The following is a 20,301-nucleotide window of genomic DNA, read 5'->3' on the forward strand; positions in this document are numbered from 1 at the left end:
CAATTCTCTCCTCATTCATGCTTTCATTGCATAATCTTTTTCATAATTCTTTTTTAATCATCCTCTCCAAGTCACCAAACCATGATGTTGCATCTCTGTGCATCTTCTACCGAATTTATCATGGGGGGTGCTCTGAGGAATTGTTTAGACTGATTTTCACCACCGTACAACCCGTCACAATCTAAAGTTTCATCCCAACCATGACGACATGGACGAGTGGCGGTCTTCCATCATGCGTTTTTTAAGACACTTTCTTCCACGCATGACCACACTTTCGAATCAAGTTCCAGCAACAGTATTTTCGAACAGATACGACATTATAACCTTCAAGAAAAGAATACATTCCATTTTAAAAGGCCGACAGCACACTTTGTGTCATGGGTGGCAGTAGTTTTTTACCATCAGGTGAGCCGCATGCTCGTTTGCCCCCTGTGTTGTAAAAAAAAAAACTTCTAATCACACTATTTCTCAATCTGTATTTTAATGTGATTGTAGATGGTTTTTTTTATGGATGATAATGGAATGCTAACCCCACCCACACTATCGGTATACACTAGCGGGGCACTAGTGAGAGATGATACGTGAGGATGAAAAGGCAAGTCAGTTAGCCCATCGTGACGAATTCAACAATAAATTAGTCACGATGGTTTCCAAGAGGAACCGCATGGAGGTCGACCTGATATATAGGTATATTGATAGCGATGGGGACTAACCTCCCCATTTCTAACAATCCTTTCCCCCCGATTGTAGGTGGTTGTCTATATTAAACCTTTCGAAGAAATTTTACAAACTGTGAATTTTACACTGCGAGACTGATGCGCTCACGTGTCCTACCGCGTCTGTTCAGTTACAAAATCATACTTTTTAATGCTTCCGACAACTCATTACAGTGTCTCCATTCACTGGCCTTGTAAAATATAAACACTGCTTCCAAAATTATTTTCGTAGCAAGCAGACAAATCGTCGATTAATAAATAGATTAAATTTGTCAAGACCAACGCTCTTTATAATTATTTTTCCCAGTAGCGTCATATCAAATACGAATGAGAGATCAGTGTATTTTTGTTATGGGTGAAAATGGTATGGTAACCCCGCCTGCGCTAACGGGATACGCTGGCGGAGCACCAGTGAAGGGTGATAGATGAGAATGAAAACAAGCCAGTTAGCCCATCATGATGAATTCATCAGAAATTAACCACGATAGTTTCCAGGGAGAACCGCGAGGAGGTCGACCTAGTTGGGTATATTGCTAGCAATGGGATTCTCAGTCTCCATTACTAACAATCCCTTTCCCCCCAGATCAGTGTATTAAATGTCATAAGAATAAATACTATAATACAGTAGAGTGCGTGTTAGCTCAAACAATGTCTTGAAGACAATTGCCGGTAAAATGGACTAAAACGGACTGTCAAGCTGTCGGCCTGTCGTATCTGTTCGGAAATACTGCTGCTGGAAGTTGATTCCAAAGTGTGGTCGTGCGTGGAAGAAAGTGATTTGAAAAACGCACGATGGAACACCGCCACTCGTCCATGTCGTCATGGTTGGGATGAAACTTTGGATTGTGATGGGTTGTACGGTGGTGAAAATCAATCTAAACAATTCCTCAGAGCACCTGTCATGATAAATTCGGTAGAAGATGCATAGAGATGCTGCATCTCTCTGCATCTTCTAGATCAGAGAGATCATTATCTTCAGAGTGATGCGTTGGTTTGGTGACTTGGAGAGGATGGTTAAAGAAGAATTATGAAAAAGATTATGCAATGAAAGCATGAATGAGGAGAGAATTAGAAGCCGTCCTAGACGGACTAATACCAACCAAACAGGTGGCGTGTTGAAAAAGGGCCAAATTAAAAGTATCAGTAACCGGTAGAGATGGGCAATCCACCTGGGTGGGTTTAAAGTCTGGTGGGTAAAAACCGGGTGTTTTGGGTTTATTGGGTTTAAACCCCATAAACACCCAAATTTTTGGGTGTTTATGATTTTGTACTTCATCATCGTCATCTCAGCCGCAAGACGTCCACTATACTGGACATAGACAATATTATTATGCAGCCTACAGAATAAAAAACTTTTAATTTGATTTTGAGTTTATTAAGAAAGAGATGAAAGTAAAATGTAAAACTACAGTCAATCACTGTCAGATTCAGAGTTATTACAAGCGATGAATTGTATAGGTTCGATAGGCTCTATTTCGTCTAAACTGTTATGTTCATTTACTTGCTCAATGAAAGCTTCCAGTTATAACAAATGAATGAAATTTTTTCAGTTCTTTCAGTTGTAAGTCGATTTCTTTTGTTATTATGTATGTAGCCTTGGATACTAAAGGAACGCTCAGTGGCTGCCGAAGTACAGGGAGCTGATAGAATACGAATCGCTACTTTGCTTAACTCAGTGGAACCACAAATACCTTTCCACCATATTAGGGGCTCAATGCTATCTAATGAGCTCCATACAAATCCTCTGGCCCAAAAGTTTTCTTTAGCTTTATAACACGCCAAATCTGCCATTACATTTGACAAACTTAAGTGTTGGCTTAAATTGTAGATAAACTCCATACCCTTAAGTTCTTCCTCTTGAGTAAGTTCGACTCCTAGAGTCCTGGGGTCTAGAATATATGCTGCAAAATGTATTGGCCTCATTGCCATATTGCATCTTGAAGATACTGATGTTAGAATCTGCTGTTTGCTTTCTTCGCTCAATGTCGAAATCTCATTTAATGCAAAACGTATCTTAGCTTGTACATCTCTAAATGTAATGTATGTGCGATGCAAACGATTCTGGTCGCTCTCTAAGTAAAATATGCTTTCAGTGACTGGTTCCAAAATACTTATACATTCCCCTGTCTTCGTCCAGAAATCATCACTTAGAATTAAATCTTTAATATCTCTTGAAATTACCACATCTTCTCTAACTGTTAATATTTGCAAAGCTATCTTATTTGCTTTCAAACTTTTTAACGAAGTAACATGACTTCCCCATCTTGTAGCACAAGGCAATTTTAGTGTTTGTGTAGAATCTTCACCCTGCCTTGATTTTATCAACAAGGAACTTAATCGTTGACTCCTTTTAACAGTTTTTATTATATTTATGGCTTGCATAATAAACACAGTTACTTCTTGTATCTTTACAATATCTTGGCACAACAAGTTAAGGATATGTGCACAGCAACCGAGAGGAACAACATGTGGATATTTGAGTTTTGTTAATTCGAATGCCTTTTGTATATTTCTAGCGTTATCGCCAATAAGTACAAGAAACTTATTTGCTCCATACACTTTCATTACTTTTTCAACTTCTTGGCTAAGGTATTCACTAGTGTGAGGATTACTTTCTGTATTCAAACTTTTAACGTATGCAGGTTGAGGTTTTGATATAAGAAAGTTTATTATTCCTTCATTTCTTAAATTAGACCAGCCATCGCACTGAAGGTGTAAGTAACTACAAGCATTTAGTTCCTCATTTAACTCAAAACGCATTTCTCTATATATTTTATCTAAGTATTTTGTCGCTAAAGCTTTACGTGAAGGTATTTTAAATTTTGGTTGCAATTTTTCGAAAAATTGTATCCATAAAGGATGTTGCACCATCGATAATGGCGTCCCTGTTACAAATATAGCTCTCGCTAATTCTGTTTTTATATGATCATCGGTGTCTTGAAACTCAGCATTTATTGTAGTGTTAGCAGACGACGAGGGGCTTATAAAAGAATCATTTGTCTCTATCTCTGACAGTCCAGACATTTTGGTTTTGGACGAGCTATCTTTTATAAGTTTCATAGAGTCTTTTAATGTTTCTGGAGATTTTGGACAAGTGATAAGATGTTGAAGCATTTTGGCAGCATTACTGAATTTGTAGACCTTATTACAAAGCTTGCAAGAAACAGACTTGTTTGGTAAAGTACGGTAGTGCTCCCATATGCGTAAATCTTTAGGTCTCCCCATTGAACCTAAAAAAATGAACGATGATTAGTTGGTCTGACGAAAATTCAACAATAGAGTGCCTATTTTTTTACAATGATTATTTCTTGTTATTTACAATAAATTTATTAAAAAAATAATAAAATAAATACAAAAAACCTTTGTAAAATTACATCTCCTCGGAGGATTAAACGCAGACGCTAGTTTATTATCGTATTGTTCTGTATTTTTCTCAGCAACTTCTTTAATTCGATTAGGTACTTACGCATATTATGTTAAAAATAAATATCTAGTACACATCTTAGGCTATCCACCATTATTATCCAATGACGACTCTCAGCTAACTATGCACTATCATCCAAAATAAACGTGTATGGAAAATTTTATCCCAGTCGGTTGAGGATTGAGGATAATTGCATCAACATACGAACATACCTACATACTTTTATTTACATAACGCAAGCTAAATAAAAGCTTGTAATAATACATCTAATTTTAAGTTAAAATTGTTAAGTGATCATGATATAATTGTATCATTCAAAAATCCACTTACCTTTAATTATTTCTTGTTAAGTATAAATATTATTTCAAATCTGCTCCCTTAATATGCACTTTTTTACTGCTTTTCCTACCTAACACGTTACCAGGAAGTCACGTTACCAGAGTCAGAGTAATAGTGAACACGTTTGACAGTGATTGTCGTCGCCTCATATTCAGCGTCGACGAATAGGGGAATCCCCAGTCATAATGTATTGCATGCGTGGCGGTCTTACTTCAAATCCATAAACAAAGAGATAATTACAGAACTCGATACTAGATGGCGCTGTTTTTGTTTGAAGAAAGTTTGCGGGCTAAAATACATAGAATTTCATCAATGACTTCCACAAAGAACAACATTTCTGTTTTTTCTAAGTCCGTATCTCTTCCGTATATTTCATAAGATATAAGCTTGGGCTACATTGTTATGCAACGTGATTTTGTCGCTGTCTTGCTAGCAGGGTTGACAGATATACGATTTAAATCGTACTCATACTATTATTTGTCTATTTTTTAATGTACGATCGTAAAGATTATGATCGTAATTCGCACAAAAACATACGACTTTTTGGTTACCTGGCAACATTTTTATTATGAAACGAACATGCTCACATCATCAGTCACATGCAACAATTTATTGGGGATTTCCCCTTCACATCTGGCAGTCCTGCTTGCTAGAATATAGGTAAGTCAGCCACAGTTACTGACGATCGATATTTAAAGGGTATTGTTTTTGTGCTAAATATTTCATAAAAACGTTATTTAATACTTTGTGGATTATTAATTTAGTTGATAATCACTGGAAGTAAAATGGATGCTAATTTGAGAGATCAAGATCTTCGTATAAAACAGTTAATAAAAGAAAATCTACGTAAGTACTCTTTTTATACCTAGGTAGGTAAGGTATAATAAACACAAAAGGTACTTAGATCGCGTGTGTTCGAAGCATTTATTCTAATAAATTTAATTTAAAATTGTAGAAAGAAAAAAATGTCTGCCAAGCCGTAGCCGAAGCCGATCTCCAAATATATTTGGCGATAGTGAGACCCAGTGTCCAGATGATTTACCCAGCGTCGTCGCAACAAAGAAAAAAACGAGGATAAAGTAAAAGAAAATTTACTGAAAGAAGAAACAAACTGTTCTAAATGCTTAATTTATGGAGAAGAGGATAAAAGAAATGAGTATTTCGGACTGTTAGTGGCTCAAGAATTTAAATATATACGGCCATGTGTGCGAACGAGGTGTTATGAAGAAATTTTAAAGTATCTACGGGAAGCAAAAGGCCAACATGTTGATCAACTGCAACATGAAAACACTGAAAATTAATTACTTTCATTTTATTATATATAGATTTTTAAAATTTCCTGAAATATTATTAGTTAACGTTTTATTTAATATTGTAGAATTGATCAATACAATTTATAAAAATAATTTATTGGTATTACTTACATATTTTCAAAAAAATACGTAAAAACCTATTTTTTTGGGTGATTATGGGAGTTTATGGGTGTTTATTGGGTTTTTACCAAAGCACCGGGTTTAAACCCGGTGCTTTGCCCATCTGTAGTAACCGGAGAGTGCGTATGAATAGATTTATGAATGTTTGAATTGGAGCATTTGGTGTTTTGTCCATCGTATTGTTTCGCATAAACCATCTAGGTGAAGTCACATGGTAGCGAATGTCTTTTGTTTATGAACCCATTATTTGTTTATGAATCCAATATTATGAAATCCATCTTCTTTATTGTACTTTGTGTTAAATTATGAGAGGGAGACTTTGTACAAACGTCGTTTGCTTGGGTACCTCTGTCCTATTCTTGTTTCTAGCGTGAAGTAGTTGTGTTCGCATGGTTGTGTTTCGGTTTGAAGGGTGGGATATGGCGTGAAATTACAGGGTACAGAAGAATAACACCTGAGTCCTCAGGAATGGCAACCTATGGAAGATATCATAGGCGAAACGGTATACTCTGTTATTGGTAACCGCAGTTAGGCTTTGAAGATGTTTTAAGAGGGGCATTGCTGCCCATCCCTCGCCCTCCCTTAGTCGCCTCTTATGACACCCACGGGAAAGTAAGCGGTGGCCTATTCTATACCGGGACCACACGTGATTTCTCCCACTTACCGAGAAATAATAATAGTACATACGGTTTATCTATTTACGTACAAAAGTATAATTCTGTGTTTGACCTATTTTCAACGAAACGTCTCAATACAAATTGAGACATTATCAAGTGGTAAATGTAAGATTCTACCGTTATGGGGTACCAGGTGGTTAATGCACAGACATTAGACGTTGTATGTTTACATTTCCACTCATAATAAACTTCGCTTGGCAACTCTTAACCAATTTTATTGTAAACACCAGTTATTTTGAGTTTATGAGGCAACCTGACAAAAGGTTTAATTTTAAACGTTTACCTCTTTGATTGGCATGTGAGGGGCTTCAAGATAATTACGCGTATGATAGAAGTTGGCATCAGCAATTAGCCCATTGCTTCCTCTTTACGTTTCTTGTATTAGTAATATAGGTGTTTTCTATATTTCGCCAAAAAGTACAGTCATGCGCTACTTGTTATGCCATAGATTTCCAGTGTGCAGTGTCCAGTGTCTAATGTCTAGTGTCAAGTGTCTAGTGTCTGAGTGACTAGTGTCTAGTGTCTAGTGTCTAGTGTCTAGTGTCTGAGTGTCTGAGTGTCTGAGTGTCTAGTGTCTGAATGTCTAGTGTCTGAGTGTCTAGGTGTCTGAGTGTCTAGTGTCTGAATGTCTAGTGTCTGAGTGTCTAGGTGTCTGAGTGTCTAGTGTCTGAGTGTCTAGGTGTCTGACTGTCTAGTGTCTGAGTGTCTAGTGTCGAGTGCCATAGATTTCCTATTAGGAATGAGTAATATATAGAACATGTTAAAAGTCTGTTATCCAAAAAATTATATTGGATAACAGACTTTTAACATATTCTAAAGTAGATACGAGTAGTACGTAATAAAGTGCCAGAGGGAGACTGTACAAGAGTCGACTGCTTGAGCACGTCTGTCCCATTCGTGTTTATACCGTGAAGCAGTTGTGTTTGCATGACTGTGTTTCGGTTTGAAGGGTGGGATATGGCAGTGAATTTACAGGGTACAGAGGAATAACACTTGAGTCTTTAGGAATGGCAACGCATGAGGGGTATCATGGGCGAAACAGTATACTCTGTTATGTCCATGGCACTGCTCATGTGTATAGGCGACGGTTATCACTTTCCATCAGGTGTGCAGTAAGCTTGTTTGCTATTCTAAGTTGTGTAACCAATATGGGCGACATTGAAATGGGTGATGATTTTCCGCCATCAATGTGCTAAGGAATCCAATACATAGATATGGAGTTGATATTTACATTACCTATGCTTATTTCCTATGTCGTTCCATCTAGCCCGCACTATATACCCAGTAAAATCTAATTATAGATACAGTGAAAAACAATATACGATTTCCCTTCCTCCTAGAATTTTTTTTACTTGTTACCGATGGATGTACTTCCGTTTTGTATAAGCTGGATCTGGAGCTTATAATGAGCATTTAAAACCTGATAGTTTAAACAGATTAAATTAAATTGCCCTGCAAATTGGTATTTTTTTATGGATGATAATGGTATGGTTACCCCGCCTGCGCTAATAGTATACGTTGGCGGAACACCATTGAGAGATGATAGGTGAGGATAGAAAAGTATGTCAGTTAGCCCATCGTGATGAATACACCTGGAATTCAGCGCGATAGTTTCCAGAGAAGACCACGTGAAGGTCGACCTGATAGGATAATCTATTGCTAGCAATGGAACTGGTAGTCCACATTACTGACAATCCCATCTCCTCCCTGCAAATTGGTACTAGAAGCATACATAAAATTGGTCTGTTTGTAGTTACGTGACCTAAACCTTTTAAGTTTTGAAAGTTTGAAATTAACTCACAGATTTAAATGTCACTTTAGTACTTCTGTAGATATCATAGCAGTCTTTTTTGTTTAATAACTGAAACTGGAATGGTAACCCCGCCTGCACTATTGGATTACGTTGGCGAAGTGCCAGTGAGGGATAGTAGGTGAGAATAAAGTCAGGTTAGTTAGCCTATTGTGACGAATTAACCAGGAATCAAACATGATCCCCCATGGGACCTTGTGGAGATTAGTCTGATAGGGTACATTGCAATTATTTTATAGTATTTTTATAGTATTATAAATATATATGCCCCGTGTAGGTGCAAACTGAAAATCAGCGCTGAACGCACATCAATCCAGCAAAAGCTAAATTTGTACCTATTGCCAGACATACGGGCACTTAACAATGTATTCATTTATTAATATATGTATTACTAACACTACAATAAATAAATAAATAAATAATTATATTCGTAAAAATGGCAATAAATAAACCTCTATTCGGTGCGCTCAAACTCTCGCTAGCTTCAAAACCTCTGTTAAAGCCCATTATCTCTCCCTTTAAGTAAGTAACTATTTCCACATGCTCTGTCTTCATCTTCCAGAGTCACTCTCTCCTGTTGTATGTGTACTTTTAAGTTTGTGTATGTTTATGTATGTGTTTGTTTATATATAATAGTGCGCCACCTACCATTTGTTTTTCTTTCTTTTCTCAATGTCCTCTACCCAAAGGTTGTCTGGAAGAGATTGCTTAGCGATAAGACCCCCTTTAGTATTATTTCTTATTACAGTTAAATGTATTTACTATTTTATAAATGGTGCAATAAAGTGTAAATAAATAAATAAAATATTATAATAGTCCTAGAATCAACTTATTTCTTCTGTAGATCTTATAGTGCATAATACTGTCCCAAGTGTATAAACTCTGTTTTATGTACTCATTCTATATATTTTGATGTAACGAGACGTAATTGAGGTTGACGAACTGCATAATTTCATTACAATCATCACAAAAAAACACTTTAATGATCGCGTTCCCAACAATACAAACGATAATCATGTAAATGTCCGTCCACATTAATTTATTTGCTAAAAATTGTATGTAGGTATTTTCGTAAATCTATTTCAGTTCAAAGGAATTCATACAGACATACCTACGTCATAATAGTAATAGACAATGTTTGTCGTGATGGATTTATTGTTAGGTTACCCTTGTTTTTTTAATCTACAAATCTACCTCATCTACGTTGATTTTTGGCGGGAAAATTTAAAGTGTTATGACGATGTAACTATTTTTTTTAAATAGGGCAATGAAATGAAATTTTAACCTGCCTGCATTATTGGTATCCACTAGTCGGGCACCAGGAAGTTAATTTAGGGCGAAGGGGGGGGGGGGATCTAATTATTTTTTTATTTACTCTTTACGTTTCGGTTTGAAGGGTGGGATATGGCGTGAATTTACTGGGTACAGAGGAATAACACCTGAGTCCTCAAGAATGGCAACGCATGGGGGTATCATGGGCGAAACAGTATACTCTGTTATGTCCATGGTACTGCTCATGTCTATAGGCGACGGTTACCACTTTCCATCAGGTGGGCCGTCAGCTTGTTTGCCATTCTAAGTTCTATAAAAAAAAAAAAAAAAAAACTTATTTTACACTTTATTGTACCAAGTAAAAATAAAAATAACAAATACAGTAAATATTAATGAGAAATGATACAAAATAAGTAAGTCTTCGTTAAATTTGTATTTTTTTTTTATTGCACAATAAAACTTTGTATAAGTCGCGAGCCTAATGCCATATGGCACCTAGTATTAGTATGGCATCTATTAATATTGGCAATACAATGGCAAATAACTGCTCTTATCCTAAAATAAACAAACATATGAAACGAATGTTTTCACCTATAAATTTTAGTTTACATATTGAATTTAGATTTAGTACACTAACTAGATGCATAATCCCAATTCCTAAATAATAAAATAAATAGCCCGTCTGTTTATTAGGGGTAGACATTCGCATATAAACATAGAAACACATTAGTGGGTCGTGTTAAGTGTTAACGACCTAATTATAACATACTAAATACCGGGCACGATAAAGTTTTTTATACATTTATACATCTAGTTGTTTACAAATTTATATACAAAAAAAAAGAACCCACAGCTTTACATACAGCTATATTAACACAGATTAGAAGGTTATCGCTTCTTTAAAAAAGTTGTTTAAAAAAAATAAAAAAAATTATAGCATTATGTGTTTGCTTGCTGAGTTGTGATATTATTAGCACAGATAATACAAAACTATACTCAGTACTTATTAGGATGATTAGATCTACTAGATGCGTAGCGTATTGTAATTGGTGGTTTGTATTCACACAATTAAACTTAAAAATGTAAAGTAATAATAAAATTATTTAAAAGAGCAACACGCAAGTTTCTTGCTCGTTCTTCTTGTGATGAGACAGCTTTCCGAACGAGCGGTAGATTAAAAAAAAATGTAATGACTTTTCAAAAGTGCTTCAATGTAAGTTTATTTGAATAAATGATTTCTATTCTATTCTATTCTATTGTGTCAGCGAACGAAGCGTTTGGCGTAAACGATGGCTCCAAATTAAATTCTCGTGATTCTCAAAAACAAAGATTGTATACCATTTTTTTGTTCACAAAAGACGATTGAAAGTATGAAAGACAACACTGCAAAGGGAAGTGAACTCAAAAAAACGTTGAAACACGAATGGTACAGAGGTACCCAAGCAATCGACTTTTGTACAAAGGCTCCCTCTGGTCTTAAATAAGTCTTAAATACGATTTAAAAATGTTACCCTTCTAACGACACCTTCCTGGTCTACCAAGATTGGTGTGTAAACAAAATCTAAATTGATGCTAATAATAGCAAATAGAGAATGTTACGATTCATTTGACACAGTTTCGCAATAAAATTACATTCTCAAAACAGAATGGTTTTCAGTAGACAACAAAAATATCTCATTTCACAAACAACAACTCGAACACGCCTAATTTTTTAAACTCAGCAATATTTGTTTGAATTTATTGTTTGCCTTTTGGTTTACGAAGTAGTTCATGTAGTTTTTTTTTTTTAATGAGTGAAAATGGAATGGTAACTCCATGGTATCGGTATACGCTAGCGAGGCACCAATGATAGGTAATAGTTGAAAATAAGAATTAGACAAGATTAACCACAATGGTTTCCATGTGGAGCCGCGTGGAGGTCGACCTGATAGGGTATATTGCTAGCAATGAGGCTGTGAGGCTGAGAATCCATTACTAACAATGGCTGTGTTTCGGTTTGAAGGGTGGGATATGGCGTGAATTTACAGGGTACAGAGGAATAACACCTGAGTCCTCAGGAATGGCAACGCATGGGGGGGTATCATGGGCGGAACAGTATACTCTGTTACGTACATGGTACTGCTCATGTCTATAGGCGACGGTTACCACTTTCCATCAGGTGGGCCGTCAGCTTGTTTGCCATTCTAAGTTGTATAGCAAAAAAAAAAAAGTTACTTTTTAAATTAAAATAATTAATTTTGCGACGATTAAAGTCGTTTCTTTTTAGTGAACACAACTTTAAATTGTTGAATCAAATATTTTTGTTCTTATCGATTTATTTTTCTTCTGTGAGAATGTTTAACGATGTTTGCTATTGATCTCAGTTTCAATATGTCTATAGAGGGGGCGAAAGGGATTGTTAGTAATAGAGACTGAGAATCCCATTGCTAGCAATATACCCAACCAGGTCGACCTCCTCGCGGTTCCCCCTGGAAACTATCATGGTTAATTTCTGATGAATTCATCATGATGTGCTAACTGACTTGTTTTCATTCTCATCTATCACCCTTCACTGGTGCTCCGCCAGCGTATTCCGTTAGCGCAGGCGGGGTTACCATACCATTTTCACCGATCAAAAAATATGTCTATAGATAGATTAGATATATTAAATCAATGTATCTAAATAAATAGAGCTCCACGGCTAAACAATTGTCCATCTAAAAACGTCAAATATCCATCAGTAAACTAATGTGGGACACAAAATAAATATTTGGGACAGATGTAAAGATATTCCGGTCGGTCGGTCGGTCCAGGTGAACGCCTACGGTATACAGAAATAATTACAAACACTAGGCACTTAACTAAACGATGTAACTACATTTCGTGTGCATTGGAGATGGGTAATTTTTTTTTTATATATAAAATAAAATCCTAGATCTATTCTCTAACCCACACGGACGAAAGGTATTGTATTGTATTGTAAAATCTTTATTGTACATAATTCATACTGAACATATTAAAAGATTTAATATACAATGGCGGACTTATCCCATAAAGGAATCTCTTACAGTCAACCTTTGAGAAGCTGAAAGACAACTGTAGAATGTACGAAGGTAAAAACCTGTACAGCTAAAGACAAACTAAATAATACCCAAAGGTATTACTATTAATGGAGTGTAACTAACCCATTGCAAGCAACACACCTTATCAGGTCGACCTCCACGCGGTCCCCCCTGGAAACCAAATGACCTGCTTTCATCGTGACCTATCATCCTTCTCTCGTGCTCTGACAGAGTATACACTTCCATTACCATCTTACCATTTACCATCTCATTATTACACATTAAAAAAAAATAAACAGAGGATTAAATCATAGCCTCTCTGTCTAAACGAGCTATGAAAATGGAATGGTAACCGGGCCCGCTTTCGTAATTCGTATACAAGTACGTTGTTGGGATGGCGAAGCGCTTATGAAGGACGATAAGTGATGATGAAGTCAGTTGGCATAGCTTTATAGGTAATTTTAAGCATAAAATTGGCCACTCCTTTTCCTCTGGGTGTCGTAAGAGGCGACTAAGGGAGGGCGAGGGATGGGCAGCAGCGTCCTTTTTAAAACATCTCTAAAAGTCTAACTGCAATTGCCGACCCGCCTGCCAAGCGTGGCAACTACTGGCTAAACTCCCCTTATGGGGAAAGCTTATATCTAACATTTGACAGCTAACGACTGTAATGATAATAAAATTTAAAAGGACTGATTTTTCGTATCTTGGATTAGGTTAGATTTTGGATACATAGACTTTGTACAAAAGTCGTTTGCTTGGGTACCTCTGTCCCATTCGTGTTTCAACCGTGAAGCAGCTGTGTTTGCATGGCTGTGTTTCGGTTTGAAGGGTGGGATATGGTGTGAATTTACTGGGTACAGAGGAATAACACCTGAGTCCTCAGGAATAGCAGCGCATGGGGGGGATCATGGGCGAAACAGTATACTCTGTTATGTCCATGGTACTGCTCATGTCTATAGGCGACGTTTACCAATTTCCTTTAGATGGGCCGTCAGCTTGTTTGCCATTCTAAGTTGTATAAAAATTAAAAAAAAAAATTCAAAAATGATATTGACATCGTTAAAATGTATGAGATTTTTTTTTAATATAGAATTTACGAAAATTTCTATGTAGTCTATGTTATTCACTGATAATATAGCTTTTTACATACATACATACATATGTGTGACGCCTGTCTCCCATCAGAGTAGGCAGAAACAATGGAACGCCAAATGCTTCGATTCAAACAAACCTCTTCTCGCTTCTTCCACATTCAGCAATCTTTTCATACACGCTCGCCGGTTACAGGTACTTTTATTTTGGCCCTTCTTCAGCACGTCGCCTATTTGGTCGACATACCTCCGTCTAGGGCGGCCCCTACCGACATCTCCATTCATTCTTGCTCGATAAATCTCTTTCGTAATTCTTCTCTCATCCATCCTCTCCAAATGACCAAACCAACGCAACATTCCTTTTTCGATTTTTGTCACTACATCGTCCTTCAGTCCACAGTATAGCTTTTTATATTTTATAAATTACTTATTATTATTATTGTTCCCTTCCTCTCCTGATATCCGAGTACTGGGTATAAGAATTCGCAAAATACTTTGGTCTAATTGTGTTTTTTTTCTTTTTGTTACAGGCCATAGAGACAAACCTACTAAACCAGCACTCGATTTTTTTATCTAGTCAAAAACAGAGCAAATGGTAACCACGTGATAACGATTTTACTTTTAAATCACGAATATCGAAATAAATGGCTGTGAGCTAGCGAAGAGACGGAGTTAGCAACGGATATACGGACACGACAGATTGTGGCTGAGAACAAGGCGAGCGAGATGTCGCTGGTGGCTCCGAGGCGGGTCCAGTTGGACTGGACTCACGCCATACCATGGTATGTATATAAAAAAATACATGTCACAACTGTTTGTTACAACAGTTTTCTTTTTTATACAATTAAAATGGCTAACAAGCTGACGGCCCACCTGATAGAAAGTGGTAACCGTCGCCTATAGACATGAGCAGTACCATGGACATAACTGAGTATACTGTTTCGCCCATGATACCCCCCATGCGTTGCCATTCCTGAGCACTCAAGTCTTTTCCTCTGTACCCTGTAAGTTCACTGCCATATCGCACCCTTTAAATCGAAGCACAGCCATGCAAACATAACTGCTTTATGGTTGGAACACGAATGGGACAATGTACCCAAGCAAACGACTTTGGTACGAAGTCTCCCTCTGGTTAATGAAAAACTTAATATGAAGGAAACCATGTTTTGTTCATAATAACATAATAAGATTGTGCACCACAAAAAAAAGACTTCAATTATGACAATATCCCTTATTTTGACTTCAAAACTAAATTACTAGATCGATTTCGATAAAATTTTTAAAGTACAACGCTATTATTTTTATGGGTGAAAATGGAATGGTGATCCCGCCTGCGCTAACGGGATACGCTGGCGGAGCACCAGTGAAGGTAGATAGATGAGAATGAAAACAGGCTAGTTAGCACATTATATGATGAATTCATCAGGAATTAACCATGATAGTTTCCAGGGGAACCGTAAGGAGGTCGACCTGGTTGGGTATATTGCTAGCAATGGGATTCTCAGTCTCCATTACTAACAATCCCTTTCCCTCCCGGACCAAGCTATTTTCAATTCAAATGAAAAAGCAATTTTCAATCAGATAAAAAATAATTTTCTAAATCGCTTTAGAACTGACAGAGTTATGAGGTAAGAAATATAAAAAACACTACAGAATTGAGAACTTATTTATTTATTTATTCATAGGAAAACCAGGGCTACAATAGAGCAACTTCCTTCATTAGCCGACACTGAATAAATAAAATCAATTAAAATGTTTATTAAGGAACCTTAGTTTAATTTAATTTAGTTTAGTTTTTTTTTTAGGATCGATATAATTACATTGGTCACAAAGACTCTGTCGCAGCTATTAACGCCCGCTTCATAACATGTAAATAAATTGTGTCGATAGGAAAAAAATATCAAAATCAGTAAATAATTGGCAACGTAACAACGTGTCGTATGTTTAAAAAAATATAGACGAATATTTTTTTTAATTATTTAAAAATAAATTGCATAATGCAAGGCCTTAATATAAGAAAATTAATAAGGTTACACAAGTGAAGTTGTTGGCTTTTCTTTGATGCAACAATTTAGTTTATCATGCCCGCATTGGTGCCTAAGATAGGTCAAGGATGCCCCACTTAGTGACGGCCTTCATTTCATATCTAGTCTAGGTATTTACGTGCTCATCTGAACTTAATTTTGCTAGAATGTGAATACAAAAAAAATTTATTAGTGTAATCCAAGATATTAAATCTAATAATTAAAGTAAACGTATAAAAAACTTATTAATCGATAATTATAATACTTATATCGGTTCCATATTCGTAATTTTCTCCCGGCTGAAGTCCCTGTTTTTTTTTAAATAGTTTACAATAATGGTCAAAAGACAATTTTTATATGGGGTAGGTATTTAACTATCTTTTGATTTATATTTTAACTTATTTATTATTAAGGCATACATTATATTGAGGGTAAATAGAAGGGCTTACAAGCAGTATCGAACCTTTAAGTCTTTGGAGAGATTTTGCCTTACTCTGCATGTTCTACCACTTGTTCTCAGAGGAATTGTTCAATATGACGCTCACACCCGCTTTCTACCATCGTACTGCTCGCTATCGATGGGCAGTTTACCCTCATACCTTACAGCCCTTATGGTCGCGTACTACGCGGTTTCTGAAATGTTTTCTCCCACGAACACTCAGATTATGGAATGAACTCCCTGCTGAAGTTTTCCCAAGAGACTACAGCATGGGATTCTTCAAAAGGGGGTAAAGAGGTTTCTTCAGGGTCGGCAACGCGCGCGTAATGCTCCTGATATTACAGGCGTTCATAGGCTTCGATAACCGCTTACCATCAGGTAGGCCGTATGCTTGTTAGCTACCTAATGGTATAAAAAAAATTAAACCACAATGGTTTCCAGCAGGAACCGCGTGGAGGTCAACCTAATACGGTATATTGCTGGCGATGGAGCTGTTACACCCCGTTATTAACAATTCCACTCCCTCCTGACAGCTCCATTACCACATACATACCTACAAGTATAACATAAGTATTTGGTAATGATTAGAGATTTTACAAAATATATGAAATATAAAATACTTACGATCTAGGAATACACTAATCATCTATAATTTATTTATTTTTAAACGGTTTTATTTAGCTCGACCTGTACGGTATTTATTTATTTGGGTCAAAATTAGAAATTGGAATTTAAGCACCTTCCCGTTGTCAGATTGATCTGAAATTTGGTACACACATTTAATTTAGATGACAATACAATATAATAAAATCAATAACATTATAAATCTAAGATGGCCGCCGATACAAAATGGCGGATAGTACATGATTACATACTTAACCCCCTAATATGGGTATCAAATGAAAGGGCTGTTACAAAATGGCGTATTACACTAGTAAAACACGATGATTATGTCAAAATTTAAAATTCAAGATGGACGCCGTTCCCATATGGCGGACTAGGTACATATTTTTCCACAACCACCTACAGATGGGCAAAGCACCGGGTTTAAACCCGGTGCTTTGGTAAAAACCCAATAAACACCCATAAACTCCCATAATCACCCAAAAAAATAGGTTTTTACGTATTTTTTTGAAAATATGTAAGTAATACCAATAAATTATTTTTATAAATTGTATTGATCAATTCTACAATATTAAATAAAACGTTAACTAATAATATTTCAGGAAATTTTAAAAATCTATATATAATAAAATGAAAGTAATTAATTTTCAGTGTTTTCATGTTGCAGTTGATCAACATGTTGGCCTTTTGCTTCCCGTAGATACTTTAAAATTTCTTCATAACACCTCGTTCGCACACATGGCCGTATATATTTAAATTCTTGAGCCACTAACAGTCCGAAATACTCATTTCTTTTATCCTCTTCTCCATAAATTAAGCATTTAGAACAGTTTGTTTCTTCTTTCAGTAAATTTTCTTTTACTTTATCCTCGTTTTTTTCTTTGTTGCGACGACGCTGGGTAAATCATCTGGACACTGGGTCTCACTATCGCCAAATATATTTGGAGATCGGCTTCGGCTACGGCTTGGCAGACATTTTTTTCTTTCTACAATTTTAAATTAAATTTATTAGAATAAATGCTTCGAACACACGCGATCTAAGTACCTTTTGTGTTTATTATACCTTACCTACCTAGGTATAAAAAGAGTACTTACGTAGATTTTCTTTTATTAACTGTTTTATACGAAGATCTTGATCTCTCAAATTAGCATCCATTTTACTTCCAGTGATTATCAACTAAATTAATAATCCACAAAGTATTAAATAACGTTTTTATGAAATATTTAGCACAAAAACAATACCCTTTAAATATCGATCGTCAGTAACTGTGGCTGACTTACCTATATTCTAGCAAGCAGGACTGCCAGATGTGAAGGGGAAATCCCCAATAAATTGTTGCATGTGACTGATGATGTGAGCATGTTCGTTTCATAATAAAAATGTTGCCAGGTAACCAAAAAGTCGTATGTTTTTGTGCGAATTACGATCATAATCTTTACGATCGTACATTAAAAAATAGACAAATAATAGTATGAGTACGATTTAAATCGTATATCTGTCAACCCTGCTAGCAAGACAGCGACAAAATCACGTTGCATAACAATGTAGCCCAAGCTTATATCTTATGAAATATACGGAAGAGATACGGACTTAGAAAAAACAGAAATGTTGTTCTTTGTGGAAGTCATTGATGAAATTCTATGTATTTTAGCCCGCAAACTTTCTTCAAACAAAAACAGCGCCATCTAGTATCGAGTTCTGTAATTATCTCTTTGTTTATGGATTTGAAGTAAGACCGCCACGCATGCAATACATTATGACTGGGGATTCCCCTATTCGTCGACGCTGAATATGAGGCGACGACAATCACTGTCAAACGTGTTCACTATTACTCTGACTCTGGTAACGTGACTTCCTGGTAACGTGTTAGGTAGGAAAAGCAGTAAAAAAGTGCATATTAAGGGAGCAGATTTGAAATAATATTTATACTTAACAAGAAATAATTAAATGTAAGTGGATTTTTGAATGATACAATTATATCATGATCACTTAACAATTTTAACTTAAAATTAGATGTATTATTACAAGCTTTTATTTAGCTTGCGTTATGTAAATAAAAGTATGTAGGTATGTTCGTATGTTGATGCAATTATCCTCAATCCTCAACCGACTGGGATAAAATTTTCCATACACGTTTATTTTGGATGATAGTGCATAGTTAGCTGAGAGTCGTCATTGGATAATAATGGTGGATAGCCTAAGATGTGTACTAGATATTTATTTTTAACATAATATGCGTAAGTACCTAATCGAATTAAAGAAGTTGCTGAGAAAAATACAGAACAATACGATAATAAACTAGCGTCTGCGTTTAATCCTCCGAGGAGATGTAATTTTACAAAGGCTTTTTGTATTTATTTTATTATTTTTTTAATAAATTTATTGTAAATAACAAGAAATAATCATTGTAAAAAAATAGGCACTCTATTGTTGAATTTTCGTCAGACCAACTAATCATCGTTCATTTTTTTAGGTTCAATGGGGAGACCTAAAGATTTACGCATATGGGAGCACTACCGTACTTTACCAAACAAGTCTGTTTCTTGCAAGCTTTGTAATAAGGTCTACAAATTCAGTAATGCTGCCAAAATGCTTCAACATCTTATCACTTGTCCAAAATCTCCAGAAACATTAAAAGACTCTATGAAACTTATAAAAGATAGCTCGTCCAAAACCAAAATGTCTGGACTGCGTGAATTTACTGGGTACAGAGGAATAACACCTGAGTCCTCAGGAATGGCAACGCATGGGGGGTATCATGGGCGAAACAGTATACTCTGTTATGTCCATGGTACTGCTCGTGTCTATGGGCGGCGGTTACCACTTTCCATCAGGTGGGCCGTCAGCTTGTTTGCCATTCTAAGTTCTATAAAAAAAAAAAAAAAAAAAAAAAAAAAACTGTCAGAGATAGAGACAAATGATTCTTTTATAAGCCCCTCGTCGTCTGCTAACACTACAATAAATGCTGAGTTTCAAGACACCGATGATCATATAAAAACAGAATTAGCGAGAGCTATATTTGTAACAGGGACGCCATTATCGATGGTGCAACATCCTTTATGGATACAATTTTTCGAAAAATTGCAACCAAAATTTAAAATACCTTCACGTAAAGCTTTAGCGACAAAATACTTAGATAAAATATATAGAGAAATGCGTTTTGAGTTAAATGAGGAACTAAATGCTTGTAGTTACTTACACCTTCAGTGCGATGGCTGGTCTAATTTAAGAAATGAAGGAATAATAAACTTTCTTATATCAAAACCTCAACCTGCATACGTTAAAAGTTTGAATACAGAAAGTAATCCTCACACTAGTGAATACCTTAGCCAAGAAGTTGAAAAAGTAATGAAAGTGTATGGAGCAAATAAGTTTCTTGTACTTATTGGCGATAACGCTAGAAATATACA

The 20,301-nt window shown here is 36.0% G+C and overlaps 2 protein-coding genes across 2 annotated transcripts in view; one reads left to right on the forward strand and one right to left on the reverse strand.

The window, feature by feature from the left end:
* The window catches only part of LOC113509437 (tau-tubulin kinase homolog Asator), a 97,392-nt gene that overhangs the window by 23,129 nt on the left and 53,962 nt on the right, over positions 1 to 20,301 (forward strand). Inside the window, exon 2 of the mRNA XM_052902143.1 lies at positions 14,334 to 14,585. Within this exon, the coding sequence (XP_052758103.1) occupies positions 14,530 to 14,585 (56 nt within the window). The 5' untranslated portion in view covers positions 14,334 to 14,529. The remainder of the gene's footprint in view (positions 1 to 14,333; positions 14,586 to 20,301) is intronic.
* LOC128202299 (uncharacterized) lies at positions 1,872 to 5,982 on the reverse strand. Its single transcript, XM_052902142.1, has 2 exons — positions 4,471 to 5,982; positions 1,872 to 3,946 (listed from the first exon to the last, which is right to left on the reverse strand). Exon 2 carries the CDS (start codon positions 3,939 to 3,941, stop codon positions 2,214 to 2,216), a length of 1,728 nt encoding a protein of 575 aa, XP_052758102.1. The 5' UTR covers positions 3,942 to 3,946; positions 4,471 to 5,982; the 3' UTR covers positions 1,872 to 2,213.

The sequence above is a fragment of the Galleria mellonella genome, unplaced genomic scaffold, assembly GCF_026898425.1.
Source record: "Galleria mellonella isolate WM207_F2 unplaced genomic scaffold, CSIRO_AGI_GalMel_v1 utg87, whole genome shotgun sequence".
Classification (NCBI taxonomy): Eukaryota; Metazoa; Arthropoda; class Insecta; order Lepidoptera; family Pyralidae; genus Galleria; species Galleria mellonella.

Excerpts from the sequence above, each read along its gene's own strand:
- LOC128202299 (XM_052902142.1), bottom strand. The coding sequence starts at position 3,941 with ATGGGGAGACCTAAAGATTTACGCATATGGGAGCACTACCGTACTTTA.